The following is an 18,509-nucleotide window of genomic DNA, read 5'->3' as shown; positions in this document are numbered from 1 at the left end:
GGCGCCTAAAGCGTCAGATATTGAAGCATGTCCAAATGCTTCCCAAGGCATCAGTTAAGTGACGCCTTGGGGGTGAGAATGGGCTGGAAGTGATAGAACCCTGACAAAGACTGAATTTAGGATTTTATTCACATATAAACATTTATCAACTCACTCATCAGTTGAGGTAAATGAAAGTTCAAGAATGTTCTAGAAGAGGAAGTTGCTCAACTGTATTTGTGAGAAAATCTGATTCTGCCTGGACACGGAAAAATAGTGCCAAAAGTCATGTGACAGTTTTTCGTACTTGTAGAATTCTGTTTTGTACTTGTAGAATTTTGGGTAACACTTTAGAATACGGTTCCTTCGTTAATGAATAACTACACAAGAACTAATGAGTAACACAATATTAACAATCTAGTAACTATTATTAACTAACAAGAAACTCTGATTAACGAACTAGTAAGTAATAGCGCACAGACGAAAGTGGTAGTTCACTATAAGTAATCAATAACTACTATTTTTTTTTATACTTCCCAGAGAACTACTGAAAAAGTTTATTAACAATCTAGTAACTACTATTAACTAAAATAAATTCTTATTTACGAATTAGTAAGTAATAGCTCACAGATGAAAGTGTTACTAGATACTTCTGTGGGAGTTACTAATTATTTGGATTCGTATTATAAAGTGAAGATCATTGGAACTAATTGGTAATTACTCAAGTGTTACTAAAGACATTTTCTAAAAGTATACTAAAGTTCACCAAAAATCTCAAACGTTTGCACAAATCATGACTAGATCATGTAGTAACACTTGAGTCATTACTAGTTAGTTCCAATGATCTTCACTTTATAATACGGATCCAAATAATTAATTAATAATTAATAATTAATTGACTGCAGTCAAGCCAGCCTCCATTTCGAAATGAGCAGTCAAACTAGCCGCCCCTATATGTCTCTATGCGCTTATACACTAGCTATTACGGTAAGACCGTCAACCTTTCTGAAACTGAAAACATTGATCTTCTAGCGAAGGCTATTTAATTTATTCCGTCCGTCCGTCCGTCTATCTGTCTGTCCGTCTGTCTGTCTGTCTGTCTATCTATCTATTCTGCCTATAACTATATAACTATATTCTATCTATCTATAACATTCTGATGTTATTTTACAGAATAAGAGCCCCCCGTTTTGTCCATACATTCAAAAAATCATAAAAATAAAAGTCCTAGCTTCCACAGACCAATTCCTTCTTAGATGGAGAGTACACCTTCTCAAGGTGTCCCCTGCAAAGTTTCAGGACATTCTGATGTTGTTTTACAAAATAAGAGCCCCCCAAATTTCATATATTACCGGTTTTGTCCATGCATTCAGAAAATCATAAAAATAAAAGTCTTAGCTTCCACAGACCAATTCCACCTCATATGGAGAGGACACCTTCTCAAGGTGTCCCCTGCAAAGTTTCAGGACATTTGATGTTTGTTTACAAAATAAGAGCCCTCCAAATCTCATATATCACCTGTTTTGTCCATAGATTCAGAAAATCATAAAAATAAAAGTCCTAGCTTCCACAGGCCAATTCCTTCTCAGATGGAGAGTACACCTCCTCAAGGTGTCCCCTGCAAAGTTTCAGGACATTCTGATGTTGTTTTACAAAATAAGAGCCCCCCAAATTTCATATATTACCGGTTTTGTCCATGCATTCAGAAAATCATAAAAATAAGTCTTAGCTTCCACAGACCAATTCCACCTCAGATGGAGAGTACACCTTCTCAAGGTGTCCCCTGCAAAGTTTCAGGACATTCTGATGTTGTTTTACAAAATAAGAGCCCCCCAAATCTCATATATCACCGGTTTTGTCCATGCATTCAGAAAATCATAAAAATAAAAGTCTTAGCTTCCACAGGCCAATTCCACCTCATATGGAGAGGACACCTTCTCAAGGTGTCCCCTGCAAAGTTTCAGGACATTCTGATGTTGTTTTACAAAATAAGAGCCCTCCAAATCTCATATATCACCTGTTTTGTCCATACAATCAGAAAATCATAAAAATAAAAGTCCTAGCTTCCACAGGCCAATTCCTTCTCAGATGGAGAGTACACCTTCTCAAGGTGTCCCTTGCAAAGTTTCAGGACATTCTGATGTTGCTTTCCAAAATAAAAGCCCCCCAAAACTCATATATTACCTATTTTGTTCACACATTCAGAAAATCATAAAAATAAAAGTCCTAGCTTCCACAGACCAATTCCACCTCAGATGGAGAGGACACCTTCTCAAGGTGTCCCCTGCAAAGTTTCAGGACATTCTGATGTTGTTTTACAAAATAAGAGCCCTCCAAATCTCATATATCACCTGTTTTGTCCATACATTCAGAAAATCATAAAAAATAAAAGTCCTAGCTTCCACAGACCAATTCCTTCTCAGATGGAGAGTACACCTTCTTAAGGTGTCCCTTGCAAAGTTTCAGGACATTCTGATGTTGCTTTCCAAAATAAAAGCCCCCCAAAACTCATATATTACCTATTTTGTTCACACATTCAGAAAATCATAAAAATAAAAGTCCTAGCTTCCACAGACCAATTCCACCTCAGATGGAGAGGACACCTTCTCAAGGTGTCCCCTGCAAAGTTTCAGGACATTCTAATGTGGTTTTACAAAATAAGAGCCCCCCAAATTTCATATATTACCGGTTTTGTCCATGCATTCAGAAAATCATAAAAATAAGTCTTAGCTTCCACAGACCAATTCCACCTCAGATGGAGAGTACACCTTCTCAAGGTGTCCCCTGCAAAGTTTCAGGACATTCTGATGTTGTTTTACAAAATAAGAGCCCCCCAAATCTCATATATTACCTATTTTGTTCACACATTCAGAAAATCATAAAAATAAAAGTCCTAGCTTCCACAGACCAATTCCACCTCAGATGAAGAGTACACCTGCTCAAGGTGTCCCCTGCAAAGTTTCAGGACATTCTAATGTGGTTTTACAAAATAAGAGCCCCCCAAATCTAATATAGTAACTGTTTTGTCAATACATTCAGAAAATCATACAAAATAAAAGTCCTGAAACTTTGCAGGGGACACCTTGAGAAGGTGTCCTCTCCGTCTGAGGTGGAATTGGTCTGTAGAAGCTAGGACTTTTATTTTTTGATTTTCTAAATGTATGGAGACAACAGGTGATATATGAGTTTTGGGGGGCTTTTATTTTGTAAAACAACATCAGAATGTCCTGAAACTTTGCAGGGGACACCTTGAGAAGGTGTCCTCTCCATCTGAGGTGGAATTGGTCTGTGGAAGCTAGGACTTTTATTTTTTTGATTTTCTGAATGTATGGAGACAACAGGCATAATATATGAGTTTTGGGGGGCTTTTATTTTGTAAAACAACATCAGAATGTCCTAAAGCTTTGCAGGGGACACCTTGAGAAGGTGTTCTCTCCATCTGAGGTGGAATTGGTCGGTGGAAGCTAGGACTTTTATTTTTATGATTTTCTGAATGTATGGACAAAACAGGTATAATATATGAGTTTTGGGGGGCTTTTATTTTGTAAAACAACATCAGAATGTCCTGAAACTTTGCAGTGGACACCTTGAGAAGGTGTCCTCTCCATCTGAGGTGGAATTGCTCTGTGGAAGCTAGGACTTTTATTTTTTTGATTTTCTAAATGTATGGAGACAACAGGTGATATATGAGTTTTGGGGGGCTTTTATTTTGTAAAACAACATCAGAATGTCCTGAAACTTTGCAGGGGACACCTTGAGAAGGTGTCCTCTCCATCTGAGGTAGAATTGGTCTGTGGAAGCTAGGACTTTTATTTTTTTGATTTTCTGAATGTATGGAGACAACAGGCATAATATATGAGTTTTGGGGGGCTTTTATTTTGTAAAACAACATCAGAATGTCCTGAAACTTTGCAGGGGACACCTTGAGAAGGTGTTCTCTCCATCTGAGGTGGAATTGGTCGGTGGAAGCTAGGACTTTTATTTTTATGATTTTCTGAATGTATGGACAAAACAGGTATAATATATGAGTTTTGGGGGGCTTTTATTTTGTAAAACAACATCAGAATGTCCTGAAACTTTGCAGTGGACACCTTGAGAAGGTGTCCTCTCCATCTGAGGTGGAATTGGTCTGTGGAAGCTAGGACTTTTATTTTTATGATTTTCTGAATGTATGGAGACAACAGGCATAATATATGAGTTTTGGGGGGCTTTTATTTTGTAAAACAACATCAGAATGTCCTGAAACTTTGCAGGGGACACCTTGAGAAGGTGTTCTCTCCATCTGAGGTGGAATTGGTCGGTGGAAGCTAGGACTTTTATTTTTATGATTTTCTGAATGTATGGACAAAACAGGTATAATATATGAGTTTTGGGGGGCTTTTATTTTGTAAAACAACATCAGAATGTCCTGAAACTTTGCAGGGGACACCTTGAGAAGGTGTCCTCTCCATCTGAGGTGGAATTGGTCTGTGGAAGCTAGGACTTTTATTTTTATGATTTTCTGAATGTATGGAGACAACAGGCATAATATATGAGTTTTGGGGGGCTTTTATTTTGTAAAACAACATCAGAATGTCCTAAAGCGTTGCAGGGGACATCTTGAGAAGGTGTTCTCTCCATCTGAGGTGGAATTGGTCGGTGGAAGCTAGGACTTTTACTTTTATGATTTTCTGAATGTATGGACAAAACAGGTATAATATATGAGTTTTGGGGGGCTTTTATTTTGTAAAACAACATCAGAATGTCCTGAAACTTTGCAGTGGACACCTTGAGAAGGTGTCCTCTCCATCTGAGGTGGAATTGGTCTGTGGAAGCTAGGACTTCTATTTTTATGATTTTCTGAATGTATGGAGACAACAGGCATAATATATGAGTTTTGGGGGGCTTTTATTTTGTAAAACAACATCAGAATGTCCTGAAACTTTGCAGGGGACACCTTGAGAAGGTGTCCTCTCCATCTGAGGTGGAATTGGCCTGTGGAAGCTAGGACTTTTATTTGTATGATTTTCTGAATGTATGGAGACAACAGGCATAATATATGAGTTTTGGGGGGCTTTTATTTTGTAAAACAACGTCAGAATGTCCTGAAACTTTGCAGGGGACACCTTGAGAAGGAGTTCTCTCCATCTGAGGTGGAATTGGTCTGTGGAAGCTAGGACTTTTATTTTTATGATTTTCTGAATGTATGGAGACAACAGGCATAATATATGAGTTTTGGGGGGCTTTTATTTTGTAAAACAACGTCAGAATGTCCTGAAACTTTGCAGGGGACACCTTGAGAAGGAGTTCTCTCCATCTGAGGTGGAATTGGTCTGTGGAAGCTAGGACTTTTATTTTTATGATTTTCTGAATGTATGGATACAACAGGCATAATATATGAGTTTTGGGGGGCTTTTATTTTTGTAAAACAACAAATTTCATATATTACCTGTTTTGTCCATGCATTCAGAAAATCATAAAAATAAAAGTCTTAGCTTCCACAGACCAATTCCACCTCAGATGGAGAGTACACCTTCTTAAGGTGTCCCTTGCAAAGTTTCAGGACATTCTGATGTTGCTTTCCAAAATAAGAGCCCCCCAAATCTAATATAGTAACTGTTTTGTCCATACATTCAGAAAATCATACAAAATAAAAGTCCTGAAACTTTGCAGGGGACACCTTGAGAAGGTGTCCTCTCCGTCTGAGGTGGAATTGGTCTGTAGAAGCTAGGACTTTTATTTTTTGATTTTCTAAATGTATGGAGACAACAGGTGATATATGAGTTTTGGGGGGCTTTTATTTTGTAAAACAACATCAGAATGTCCTGAAACTTTGCAGGGGACACCTTGAGAAGGTGTCCTCCCCATCTGAGGTGGAATTGGTCTGTGGAAGCTAGGACTTTTATTTTTTTGATTTTCTGAATGTATGGAGACAACAGGCATAATATATGAGTTTTGGGGGGCTTTTATTTTGTAAAACAACATCAGAATGTCCTAAAGCTTTGCAGGGGACACCTTGAGAAGGTGTTCTCTCCATCTGAGGTGGAATTGGTCGGTGGAAGCTAGGACTTTTATTTTTATGATTTTCTGAATGTATGGACAAAACAGGTATAATATATGAGTTTTGGGGGGCTTTTATTTTGTAAAACAACATCAGAATGTCCTGAAACTTTGCAGTGGACACCTTGAGAAGGTGTCCTCTCCATCTGAGGTGGAATTGGTCTGTGGAAGCTAGGACTTTTATTTTTATGATTTTCTGAATGTATGGACAAAACAGGGGGCTCTTATTTTGTAAAACAACATCAGAATGTCTATATGACATTCTGAATGTCTAATGATAGATAGATAGATGGACGGACGGACGGACGGATGGACGGAATAACTGAAATCGCTTTTGCTGGAAGATCAATGTTTTCAGTTTCAGAAAGGTTGACGGTCTTACCGTAATAGCTAGTGTATAAGCGCATAAAGAAATATAGGGGCGGCTAGTTTGACTGCTCATTTTGAACTGGAGGCTGGCTTGACTGCAGTACCTGTTGCGTCATGTTTACTTGTCATACGGGTGCTTCTGTGGCAAATGTGAGGAGATAACAACAACATATATGCAGTTTTTAATACAATATCTTTAAATATATAAATGTGTGGTTACACACTATACAAACAAGGTTTAAATTATATAGCCTACACAGACATCCTACGACCACAACAACTTTAGACGCATTTGTTGTTGAATTGGCTGACATTGACTGAAAAGACTATTTGCTCAAAAATCATAAAACACACTTACTGTTACTGGATGTGAAGGTGGATCGCAAACAGTAGATGACGATCCACAGTTGAGGATTAACTTTTAAGCTACAACAACAGGATTAACCCACGAGTCCACGACAGAACACTTATGTTTCCAAGAGACATTACCGGCTGTCGTCGTTGAAACAATGGAGGATGATGTGTACAGATCACCGAGGGCGGGGTCTAGGCCACAGCCACACTGTCAATCAACCCCCTGTCTCCCGTTCTACGTCACAAAGAGCTGAATCTCCGAACAGCTCGTTCTGAGGCAGTGCATATGATTTATTGAGATTGTAAAAAAACCACTGGGTGGATTTTTATCATTCTAGGGTGGTTTTGCTCACACACTGCCAACACACATTTATGTTCAAAGTGAATTTTCCATAATAGGTGCCCTTTAAAACTGAATCAAAAAGTTAAACAAACATCTTTAAGATGTTTGCACATGTAAAATAAAGAAAACAGTTACAAACTGAAACAGGAAGTGTTTCTGGACCAGTGTTGTTTACATCTTGTGAAATGGTCTATAGATAGTGGGTTCGAGTCCTGTGTAGGTCAACTTTCAAATTATGCATAAATTTGTCATTTCAATTCCTTTATTATCCATGTGAGAGCTTTTTAAATACAATATGCCCTGCATTTTCCGAGTCTCGCTTCAAACTACTGAACTTTGGCAGCTGTTTAGATGCATGTCTGCCAAGTGGCGCAATGTGATGAGTGACATGCACCTGACCTATAGATAGTGGATTTGAGTCCTGTGTGAGTCAACTTTAAAATGATGTATAAAGTTGTCTTTTCAATTCCTTTATTATCCATGTAAGAGCTGTACTTATCATTTTTACTCTTGGATTAGAAATAAACGTGTTTTTTTATTTATTTATTAATTAATTCTGTGTTCGTTCTCATCAGACCTTCTGTTCATTTTGATTTCATCTTCATCTTATCTGTACTTCTGAATCTATATGATCTTCACGTACATTCAATTTCTATTTTTTTTTGTTCTTCCGGCTCTGCACTGCTGTTGGTGCTAAAATGCTTGTTGCTGTAATTGCTGCGCTGCTGTGCTTATAGTACTTGCTGGTCTGCTGTGCTTGCTGTACTTGCCATGCTTGCCATATTTGCCATACTTTCCATGCATAGGGCTTGGCCCCGTGTTGCTGCTTGCAGCTATATTTACTTTTGTGTTTATTTTACTAATTTAATCATTTTTTTTAGCAGTCTGGCAGTTTGACAATTTTATTTGATTACAAATTTTGCTTTTTCTTTTCCTTGGAAGGACTGTAAGTTGAGCCCAGAGCTGTCTGATCTGGTAGTGTATACCCGAAGTGTTGCCTTCAAACAATTTGATCCATCTACCAAGAAACCTCCCAATGAGATGTCCTCTTTCTCAGAGAGTGATGCATTGAAACTAATCAAAGAATCAGGTACTATATCTACTATTGTGTTTATTAACAATCAGTGATAGAAATTGCATCTTAAATATTTTTTTAATAAAATAGGTGACATTTTATGGATCCTTCCTTACACAGTTAAATAGTAATAGTAATTTGACAAAATTACTGCCTGAGTGAAAATGTAAATTTAATCTTGAAATATTCTGTAAATGCACAAGTGATTTTTTTTTTCTTCACACGACATCTCATATTTCTTATTTTTGACATTTCTCATATTTCGACATTTCATATTTTTGTCTCCAAAAGTAACTTTTGAAAAAAAAACGAATGTGTGTTAAACTATATATAAAATGATTTTATAAAATTTTTAAAAAATTACTATATATAAAAAAATATATAATAAAAAAAAAGCTCAACATAAACATGTTCTTGTTTGTTTGCGTAGGTTCTAAATTTCTCTCTTTTTTTCATAGGCAAGTTGTTTGTACGTCACAACAGCATGCAATTAAGCAGGATCTACCCATCTGGTCAGCGGGTGCAATCCTCCAACTACAATCCTCAAGACATGTGGAATGCAGGTTGTCAGATAGGTAAACATTTAATCAAAGAAAACTTGCTGACTGCACGTTTTTAAAAATGACTGCACAGTCAACATTTATAAATTACTGACAGAAAAATTATTTTGCAGTGGCATTAAACTTTCAAACCCAATGTAACGAGATGGATCTAAACAGAGGCCGTTTTTTACCAAACGGCCGCTGTGGCTATGTGCTAAAACCAAGCTTCATGTGCCAGTCTGATTCAGAGTTTAACCCGGAAAACACTGGGGGAGGACCTGGTCACAACCCAACACTGCTTACTATCAAGGTGAGTTTATGAACAGTGGGATCTTTATGAAAACGCCTCAGGTTACGACTGTAACCTATGTTCCCTGAGAACAGGGAACGAGACAATACGTCGAAAGACACAATGGGGAACACCTCAGGTGTGACAGGTGTCTGAAATCAAATATCAACTCACAGTAATCAGGTTGACCGGCGACAGCCCGTGCATCATCAGCTTGAATGATGAGCGCGTCAATCTGGATGTATAATAAGGGCTCCTTGAAACCGTGACAACATCCTATCGTCTGAAAGGACTGTTGCAGGCAGGGCCTGAAGCATGGCAACGAGACGTATTGTCTCGTTCCCTGTTCTCAGGGAACATAGGTTACAGTCGTAACCTGAGATGTTTCCCTTTTGAAGGGAACTCAACAATACGTCGAAAGACGCAATGGGGAACGAAATACCCACTCCGCTATGATGAGGGGAGTGCATGCCGAAAAGGCAGTGACAACTGTCAGAACCAGAAATTCCAAGGAACACTGAAACCACTCACCCTACGTCACATCGGGCTGTCAGTGACAGCACTCCCTATCGGTCATAGCCCAAGCTAATGAACCAAGAACAACCAGAACGTACTAACGTGGGTAAATCTGGGCCAGCTCAAAGGCTTTAGGACCACAACTTCCAAATAGAAGGGGTCCCTTCTAGGGAGTGTAGCTAGGGGGCCAAAGGGACCCCCAGCCAGTCACTATTCAGGAGAAAACTCCTCCTGAAATGCCCCCAGGCTGGTCTGGTGATCTGTACTAAGACACACAGTCTGGCCATAGCCTGTCTGTCCGAGACAGAGCCTCAGGAAATTGCCTAGGAAAGGCATTCAAAAACTGAAGGCCTGCGAAGCTGGCAGAAACCATCAAGTTTTAGATCACAGAGACGGGATCCTCCGGAGAGTGTGACTCAACCTCAAAACAACGGGAATCGTTCTCTCAATCCATGAGTTTCCATCCAGTGCTCGCTGTTGAGCACTGAAGAAGTAAGAGAGGGATCAAAAAACAGGAAGGTCAATGAGACCTAAGACCTGATGACCCCCTGTGTGGGGAGCTCCGAAACATGAGGGCTCATGCCAGGAAGGCCGTACATTGTGCGGCCTGAAACCCGACGACCACAGCATGTGGAAGCCCATCCTTCAGGAAGGCCAGAAGCCAATAACCTGACAGACCCACAATGTGGGGCTACCTTCGAAAAAGGTCTAATGAGACCTAAAACCACCAGTTGTGGGAGATAGCTTGAACAAGGGAAGTGCCTGTCGTAATGTATTGCGACAAAGGACACGTCTAGAGTGGGGCCGAGAGCGAAGAACAGGAGTCTGAGCCACATAAAAAAGGGGGGACGAAGCGTACAGCGCAACCCCCTTCCATAAATACGGACAATGCAAACACGAAAAGTGTGTGTGCATAGCCATTTAGGAACCAGGAAGGCCTGGTGAGGCCTATAACCCGGCGACCACAGTATGTGGGAGCTCATAACCAGAAGGCCTAGTGAGGCCTATAACCCGGCGACCACAGTATGTGGGAGCTCATAATCAGGAAGGCCGGAAGAGGCCTGTAACCTGATGGATACCGCATGTGGGAGCTCAACAGAATGTGTGAGCTCATAGCCAAGAAGGCCCATTTGAGGCCTGTAACCTGGCGACCACAGAAAGTGGGAGCTCATAACCAGGAAGGCCTGGTGAGGCCTGTAACCTGGCGACCACATCGGGTGGGAGCTCGTACTCAGGAAGGTCAGTGAGACCCAGCCTGTTGACCACAACCTGTGGGAGCTCACTTCACCAAGTGGAACCTACTTCCAGAAGTTAGCCAGAGAAGGGCGTCCTCGTAGCCTACTTAAGGGACAGTGGGACCCGGGGAAAAACCAGGGTCTGAGCCACATAAGAAGGGACCGAAGCCTACTGCGCGAGACCCTTACCATAAGAAATGGATTTTAGAAAGTACACAAGACATCTCGTTGTGTGACTTACCACAATAATAGGTGAAGTATGGGTATGTATACCTCACTCTGAATTCAGGAAGGCCGAACTTGAGGCCTGTAACCTGGCAGCCACAACATGAGGGAACCCATAATCAGGAAGGCCTGACGAGGCCTGACACCCGATAGTCCCAATGCGTGGGGAGCTCACAAGGCCGCTAAGGCCTGCGACCTGACATGTGAACTCACAACTACACCTTAGCGACCACGATAAATGGGGGTTTCAACATTCAGGAAGGCCTGGTAAAGTCTTCAACCTGACATGTGACAACTCACAATCAGGAAGGCCAATGAAGCCTAAAGCCTGGTGACCACAGATTGGGAGCAAAGTGCTCAGGAAAGGTGGTGAAGCTGTAATCTGCTTTTTTTGTTACCACAGCATGTGGGAGCTTACATTCAGGAAAGCCGGGTGAGGCCCGTAACCTGACATGTAGAAGCCCATCACCAAGAAGGCCTGATAAGGCCTGTAACCTGGTGACCACAGTATGTGGGAGCTCATAATCAGGAAGGCCTGGTGGGGCCTGTAACCTGGCGACCACAGTATGTGGGAGCTCATAACCAGGAAGGCCTGATAAGGTCTATACCCCTGCGACCACTGTACCCCTGCTCTCCGCATGTGGGAGCTCAACAGAACGTGTGAGCTCACAACCAGGAAGGCCTGGTGAGGCCTATAACCCAGCAACCACAGTATGTGGGAGCTTATAACCAGGAAGGCCTGGTGAGGCCTGTAACCCAGCAGCCACAATATGTGGGATCTCGTAACCAGGAAGGCCTGTAGAGGCCTGTAACTTGGCAACCACAGTATGTGGGAGCTCATGACCAGGAAGGCCTGGTGAGGCCTATAACCCGGCGACCACAGTATATGGGAGCTCATAACCAGGAAGGCCTGTAACCTGATGACCACAGTATGTGGGAACTCATAACCAGGAAGGCCCCTTTGAGGCCTGTAACCTAGCAACCACAATGAGTGGGAGCTCATACCCAGGAAGGCCTGGTGAGGCCTGTAAACTGGCGACCACAGTATGCGGGAGCTCATAACCAGGAAGACCTGGTGAGGACTATAACCCATCAACCACAGCATGTGGGAGCTCATAACCAGGAAGGCCTGGTGAGGCCTGTAACCCAGCAACCACAGTATGTGGGAGCTCATAACCAGGAAGGCCTGGTGAGGCCTGCAACCTGGCAACCACTGTATGTGGGAGCTCATAACCAGAAAGGCCTGATAAGGCCTGTCACCTGATGACCACAGTATGTGGGAACTCATAACCGGGAAGACCCCCTTGAGGCCTGTAACCTAGCAACCACAATGTGTGAGAGCTCATTACCAGGAAGGCCTGGTGAGGCCTGTAACCTGGCGACCACAATATGTGGGACGCGCCTGGACCTGCTGCTGTGTACGCTCTGCCGTTAAGCGCAAAGTCATTTTAAGCTGCTTGGATGGCAGGGTTATGAGCCTCCTAATGAGGATGACCGACCAGAGGCGAGATAGTTAGCCAACGTCTCGTCTACTGGTGGCATCGACACATACCCATGCTCTGTGGCTCGCTCCACATCAGCGAAACAAGCCAGCTGATGTAGATGGAGACGCGCAGAGAACGGGTTCTTCCATGCCTTCTCGATCTCAGAATGGAGAGCATTCTGAAGAATAAATGGAAGGCTCAACCGAGCTGGTGGCTTACGGGTGGGGAGGAAGCGATCATCCAAAATACTGCAAACAGGTTCCTCCCGGACGCGCCTCCATTGCAGCTGTAATCTATCCGTGGCGCGCCCCATAACATCCACCAGCTCAGCGTACACTGGGCAGTAGGTCTGAGATGGTTCGGTCTCAACCAAACTGACCTCATCCTCAGCCAACTCCTGCCCGGCCCGAAGAGAACCAGTTGCAGATCCATCAGAGAGAGAAACCTCCTCAACATCACCCTCGTCAGCTGGCAGATCATCCGAGAGGTTAACGCCCCTCTCTAGCTGATCTGCCAGCTCCATCTGAGAACCCCACGAGCTCAGTTGCCGTCGAGCCTCAGCCCGAGCGGGACCGGAGCCGCGGGGCTCAGATGCCGCGCCCACTTACTTCGAGAAGAGGAACAGACGAGAGCTTTTGATATTAAACCTTTCACAGTTCGCGCAGAAAGCTCCCTCGAGAGCTTCCCGCGCATGCTCTTCCCCCAGGCAGAACACAGATCGTGTGAATCTCCCGGTGTCAGATATCTGGGACACGGGTCAGCACACTTGCGGAAAGTCTCTGTACGCTTCATCTTGTAAAGTTGAATATTCAAACAGACAGTCCCTGAAGACGAAAGAATGTTGTCACGGTTTCAAGGCGCTCTTCTTATACATCCAGATTGACGCGCTCATCATTCAAGCTGATGATGCACGGGCTGTCGCCGGTCAACCTGATTACTGTGAGTTGATATTTGATTTCAGACACCTGTCACGCCTGAGGCGTTCCCCATTGCGTCTTTCGATTTATTGTTGAGTTCCCTTCGAAACTTCTGTTGAGAAGAATTTTCCTATCTATTTCCTGTTAGAAAACAAATTAAAATACTTGAGTTGACAATGATGTCACAATATTTGACTTCCATATATCTTTGGCGAAAATTGGCGTATCAATACAATTACATCATCATTCACTTTAACCAAAAGCCGCTATTCCACCGTCGGGCCGAACGGTTCTAAGAACAATAAGGACCAGTTCCAGTTGTATTTCCACTTCTACGTGCTTGGTACTGCACGGCACAGTTACAAACCGTTTTCGACCCATTCTTGACACGGTTGGCTAACCGTGCTGGTAGAATACATGTAGTGACTTTGCAACCCAGGATTGGTCACTTTTGATTAGCTGGCTCTGCATGGCTTATACTGTAGCAGCTCTTCCTGCTGAAATGTTATCAAACTTTTATAAAACAGCAAATAAAGTGTCCGATAGAAGTAGGCAAAAGGGGCTGGAATATGCGTTCGAAAGCTATATTCAAGACATACAGCTGAAATGCAAGAAACAACAAGGCATCCAAAATAGAAGCAAAAGCATAACGTTACCGGTCACAGTCAAAAAATGAACCACCGCATTTCCTACTAATCGAGATGGAGGCTGGGACTAACAATATCAGGAGTGCAACACTGTTCATGCAAAGCTGGGTAGGTCTCTATTCACTTCTATAATCGTTATTACAAAGCAAACCGACTACACGAGTATAACGTTGTATTTATTAGCAGCGTGTGCTAGCGTATCAACAACCGGTATGAGAACCGAAATCATAACCTAAAACATTATAAAACGGTCTAACTAGTATAACTTCACACTCACAGTAAGGTTAGAAGTAAAAAAGATGTTCTTGTTGATCTTTGAGGGGTTTAACGTTAGCTGACTGAGGACGTCCACACAATCCTCAAGTCTACAAAGACGACACTTGTCAGGATTTGACTTCGGTTTTGGGAAGGGAAAAAACGGACACGCTCTCCAACCTCTCTGGGAAACACGTGTCTGTGTTACAAATGGCCGAGGCACAAAGTTTACCCATATTTTGGATAAAACTACGACGGTAATAGCCTGCCCAGACCAAAAATATAAGAAGTCTGTGTTGAAAGTCAATGGACCGCTTTGAAAAAGTTTCCGACCTCTGTGGGAGGCTTGTTCTTTGCTGCACTGTGATTGGTCAATCTACATGCTAGGGCATGGCTTAGCCAAAGGTGAATTGTAATACATTTAAAAGAGCTCCGTTATCAGCACCACAGTAGAAAATGACACCACGGGCCCTATCTTGCACCCGGCGCAAATGACTTTGTACACTAACGCTTGTATAATTCCTATTTTGCACCCACGCAAAGCGGGCTTTTCCCTCCACAGACACACGTTGGTAAACTAGAAAATGAACTTGCGCTCCCTGGGTGGGTTGGCGCAAAAAGAAGGCGTGTTTCGGAGCAAATATTCCCTAGTACTATTTTACAGTTTCAGAAAACAATTCCGCCACTGACCAGAAAAGGGGCGGCCCGAGGCATAAGCGAACTAAACGACTGCCTAATTAAGTCGAAAATTCGAAAAATACACTGCTCAAAAAAATAAAGGGAACACTTAAACAACACAATGTAACTTAAAGTCAATCACACTTCTGTGAAATCCAACTGTCCACTAGGAAGCAACACTGATTGACACAATCAATTTCACATGCTGTTGTGCAAATGGAATAGGCAACAGGTGTAAATTATTGGCAATTAACAATAAAATAATAATAATAAACTTTATTTTATATAGTGTTTTATAAAAGTAGCATCTCAAAGCACTTTACATAAAAATAATGGAATCAGAAGGATACACAACAGTCTAGGCAGTAAAAACTAAACAAGCAAGAAAATAGAAGGCCTATATAATAACAATCACAGTAATCACGCGAATCACATAAAAGCCACATAAAAGATTTAAAAACTCTAAGACCCCATTACACCTGGTATTAAAATGCAATCTTTATCCAGGTAAGTTATCAGGATAATAAGTGTTCTGATCTTACCGATTCCATTTACACCTGACCACATAAATGTGTTTTTGCAAAACGGATATAAATCCGATCATCAACTCCCACGTTATATACAGATTTAATGGATTGCACGCCACCAAAAGCAACAGATATGAGCTGCATTTTATTGATCATCTGCTAACTTAAAAATCAAAGACATCAAGAAGAGAGAGTGGCAACAGCCCTGGTAAGATAATTTTGTTTCTTTACTTGAAGATGATTGTGTGTTAAGCATCTGTGACTCACTTTCACTTTTATTTGCAATGTTTGCACGTTGACTTGATGAATAGACGCTCAGCTGCGGTGATGCGTGTCGCAGTAGCGCCGTCATATCTGACTAAAACATGAAAAATATATATATATAACACGCTCTCACTCGTTTATTTTTTAGCATTTTTGGGAGGAGTAAAATATATATATGTGGTTTCAACAACGCTTCCGTAAGATTGCGTTTACACCTAGTAAAGATCCGAACACAATGCGAGCCAGACTACCTCCAGATGTGGTCAGGCAGATCTGATCACAATCCGATCACAACACATTTACACCTTGCATTAACATGCGTTTTTTTTATTGTCCGGATAACTTATCTGGATACAGATCGCATTTTAATACCAGGTGTAAATAGGGTCTAAGGGATTGTGGATTCCTAATCTCAGTGGTCAGGGAATTTAGGACCTAAAGAAGAAAATGCCCGATCACCCATAGTTTTTAGCTGTGTTGTTTGGACAGTTAAAAGACCAGCTTCAGAAGATTGTAAAGCACGTGTAGGAGTGTAGGGGGTTAAGAGCTCACAAATATTGAGGGGCCAAGTTATTCAAGGCCTAATATGTGAGCATGAGAATTTTAAAATCAATACGAAAACTAACAGGAAGCCAGTGCAATTCTTCCAGGATTGGTGTAATGTGCTCCCTTGCACTGGTCCCAGTCAGAACCCAGAGCAGCCGAATTTTGTACCAACTGTAATTTACTTAGGGTAGCTTTACATTTATTCATTTAGCTGATGCTTTTATCCAAAGCAACTTACAATTGCTATATATGTCAGAGGTCGCACGCCTCTGGAGCAACTAGGGGTTAAGTATCTTGCTCAGGAACACATTGGTGTCTCACAGTGGATTCGAACCCGGGTCTCTCACACAAAAGTCAAGTCAAGTCACATTTATTTATATAGCGCTTTTCACAATACAGATTGTATCAAAGCAGCTTCACAGTGATAACATGAAAGTAGCACAACACAGATCAACAACATTGCTAAACACTAAATAACCCCAACTGAGCAAGCTCAAAGCAAGCCAAAAGCAAGGCGACAGTGGCAAGGAACCAAACTCCATCAGATTGGATGGAGAAAAAACCTTGGGAGAACCCAGGCTCAGTAGGGGGCCAGTTCTCCTCTGGCTTACATTCATATTGTTTAAATATAAATATTAAATATAAATATTGTTTATGAATCAAACGGCGCCATAACATATCGCAGGCGTTGAGTCGTCTCTTCACAGGCGTTGAGTCGTCTCATCACAGGCGTTGGGGCATCCGAAATCCCTGTGAGAGGCTGGACACAAAACTGGACCTGACGAACGCCATTTTTCTCGGGACAAGCGTCCCGAGATAACAGCAGAAAGGCAGATGGGAAATAATTAGCATAGCTGATGTTCATAATGATTTCCGTTATAACTCACAAACTCTCCGTAACCTGAACTCTCCGCAACCCAACCATACGCGCCAACCATACGCGCCGACCCGTTTGTCTAAAAGGCTGTCGAGCCCCACTGGTGCGTTAAGCAGTTTCAGTGGCAAACGGTTCCGTATGGCATAACAGAGGACTAGAAGGTAAGCATTATGTGAATGCTTGACTAAAGAGAAGCGTCTTTAATCTAGTTTTAAACTGTGTCAGCGAGTCAGAGGCTCGGACCGTATCGGGAAGGCCATTCCAGAGTTTTGGAGCTAAATGCGAGAACGCCCTCCCTCCTTTACTGGACTTCGATATCCTAGGAATGACCAGAAGCCTTGAATTTAGTGATCTTAAGGAACGCGGTGGATTGTAGGGCGAAAGAAGGTCCGTTAAAGGGTTAGTTCACCCAAAAATGAAAATTAAGTCATTAATTACTCACCCCCATGCTGTACCAACCCCGTAAGACCTTCGTTCATCTTCGGAACACAAATAAAGATATTTTTGATTGAATCTGAGGGCTGGATCACTCTTCCATAGACAGCCTGAGGGACTGCCTCTTGACGGCCCAGAAAGTCATTAAAAGAAAAGGTTTAAATATTCCATGTGCCTACAGTGGCTCAACTATAACTTTATCAAGCGACGAGACTACTTTTTGTGCGAAAAAAAACCCCGTAAATAACGACTTTATTCGACTTTCCATTACTTCCTTATGGGCGCATGCGCGAGAACTGAGACGAGACCGTTCTTCTTCGACTACTTTTTGTTACCGGCTGCTCACCGCTTAGGAGTTTTACCGCCCCCTACCGTATAAGATGACGTACTGCTTGTAAACAGAACGTTTTGCGCCTCCGGCTATATCAGTACGTCATCTTATACGGTGTTTTCATCTGGTCGTGATGAAATATATAATTGAGTGTCGTCAGCGTAACAGTGGAAATTAATTCCATGTTTTCTTATAATATTACCAAGTGGCAGCATATATATTGAGAATAGCAGAGGGCCTAAAACCGATCCTTGCGGTACTCCATAGTCTACTGACGTTATCTTTGATTTTTTCCCATTTAAACAGACAAAATGAGAACGGTCCGATAAGTACGATCTAAACCAGCTTAATGCCTGTCCCTGGACACCGGTGAAGTTTTGTAGTCGATCCAAGAGTATTATATGATCTATAGTGTCGAACGCAGCGCTAAGATCAAGTAGGACTAGTATTGAGATACAGCCTTGGTCAGAAGCTAAAAGTAAATCATTTGTAATTTTAACTAGCGCAGTTTCTGTACTATGATGCGGTCTGAATCCTGACTGGAATTTTGCATAGATATCATTTTCTTGCAAAAAAGAGCAC

The 18,509-nt window shown here is 42.0% G+C and overlaps 1 protein-coding gene across 4 annotated transcripts in view; it reads left to right on the top strand.

Annotated features, from left to right (window-relative positions):
- Window positions 1-18,509, top strand: part of plcd3b (phospholipase C, delta 3b) — a 141,124-nt gene that overhangs the window by 40,255 nt on the left and 82,360 nt on the right. For 3 of the 4 annotated variants that reach the window (XM_039691160.2, XM_039691159.2, XM_039691161.2), the window contains 3 exons: window positions 8,027-8,174; window positions 8,618-8,734; window positions 8,833-9,011. The exons of the other annotated variant lie outside the window; for it this stretch is intronic. In XM_039691160.2, coding sequence (XP_039547094.2) covers window positions 8,027-8,174; window positions 8,618-8,734; window positions 8,833-9,011 — 444 coding nt within the window. The remainder of the gene's footprint in view (window positions 1-8,026; window positions 8,175-8,617; window positions 8,735-8,832; window positions 9,012-18,509) is intronic. 4 annotated transcript variants of the gene reach the window in all.

The sequence above is a fragment of the Pimephales promelas genome, chromosome 17 (genome assembly GCF_988280905.1).
Source record: "Pimephales promelas chromosome 17, fPimPro1.hap1.1, whole genome shotgun sequence".
Lineage (NCBI taxonomy): Eukaryota > Metazoa > Chordata > Actinopteri > Cypriniformes > Leuciscidae > Pimephales > Pimephales promelas.
This window is presented reverse-complemented; position numbering and strand designations above follow the sequence as displayed.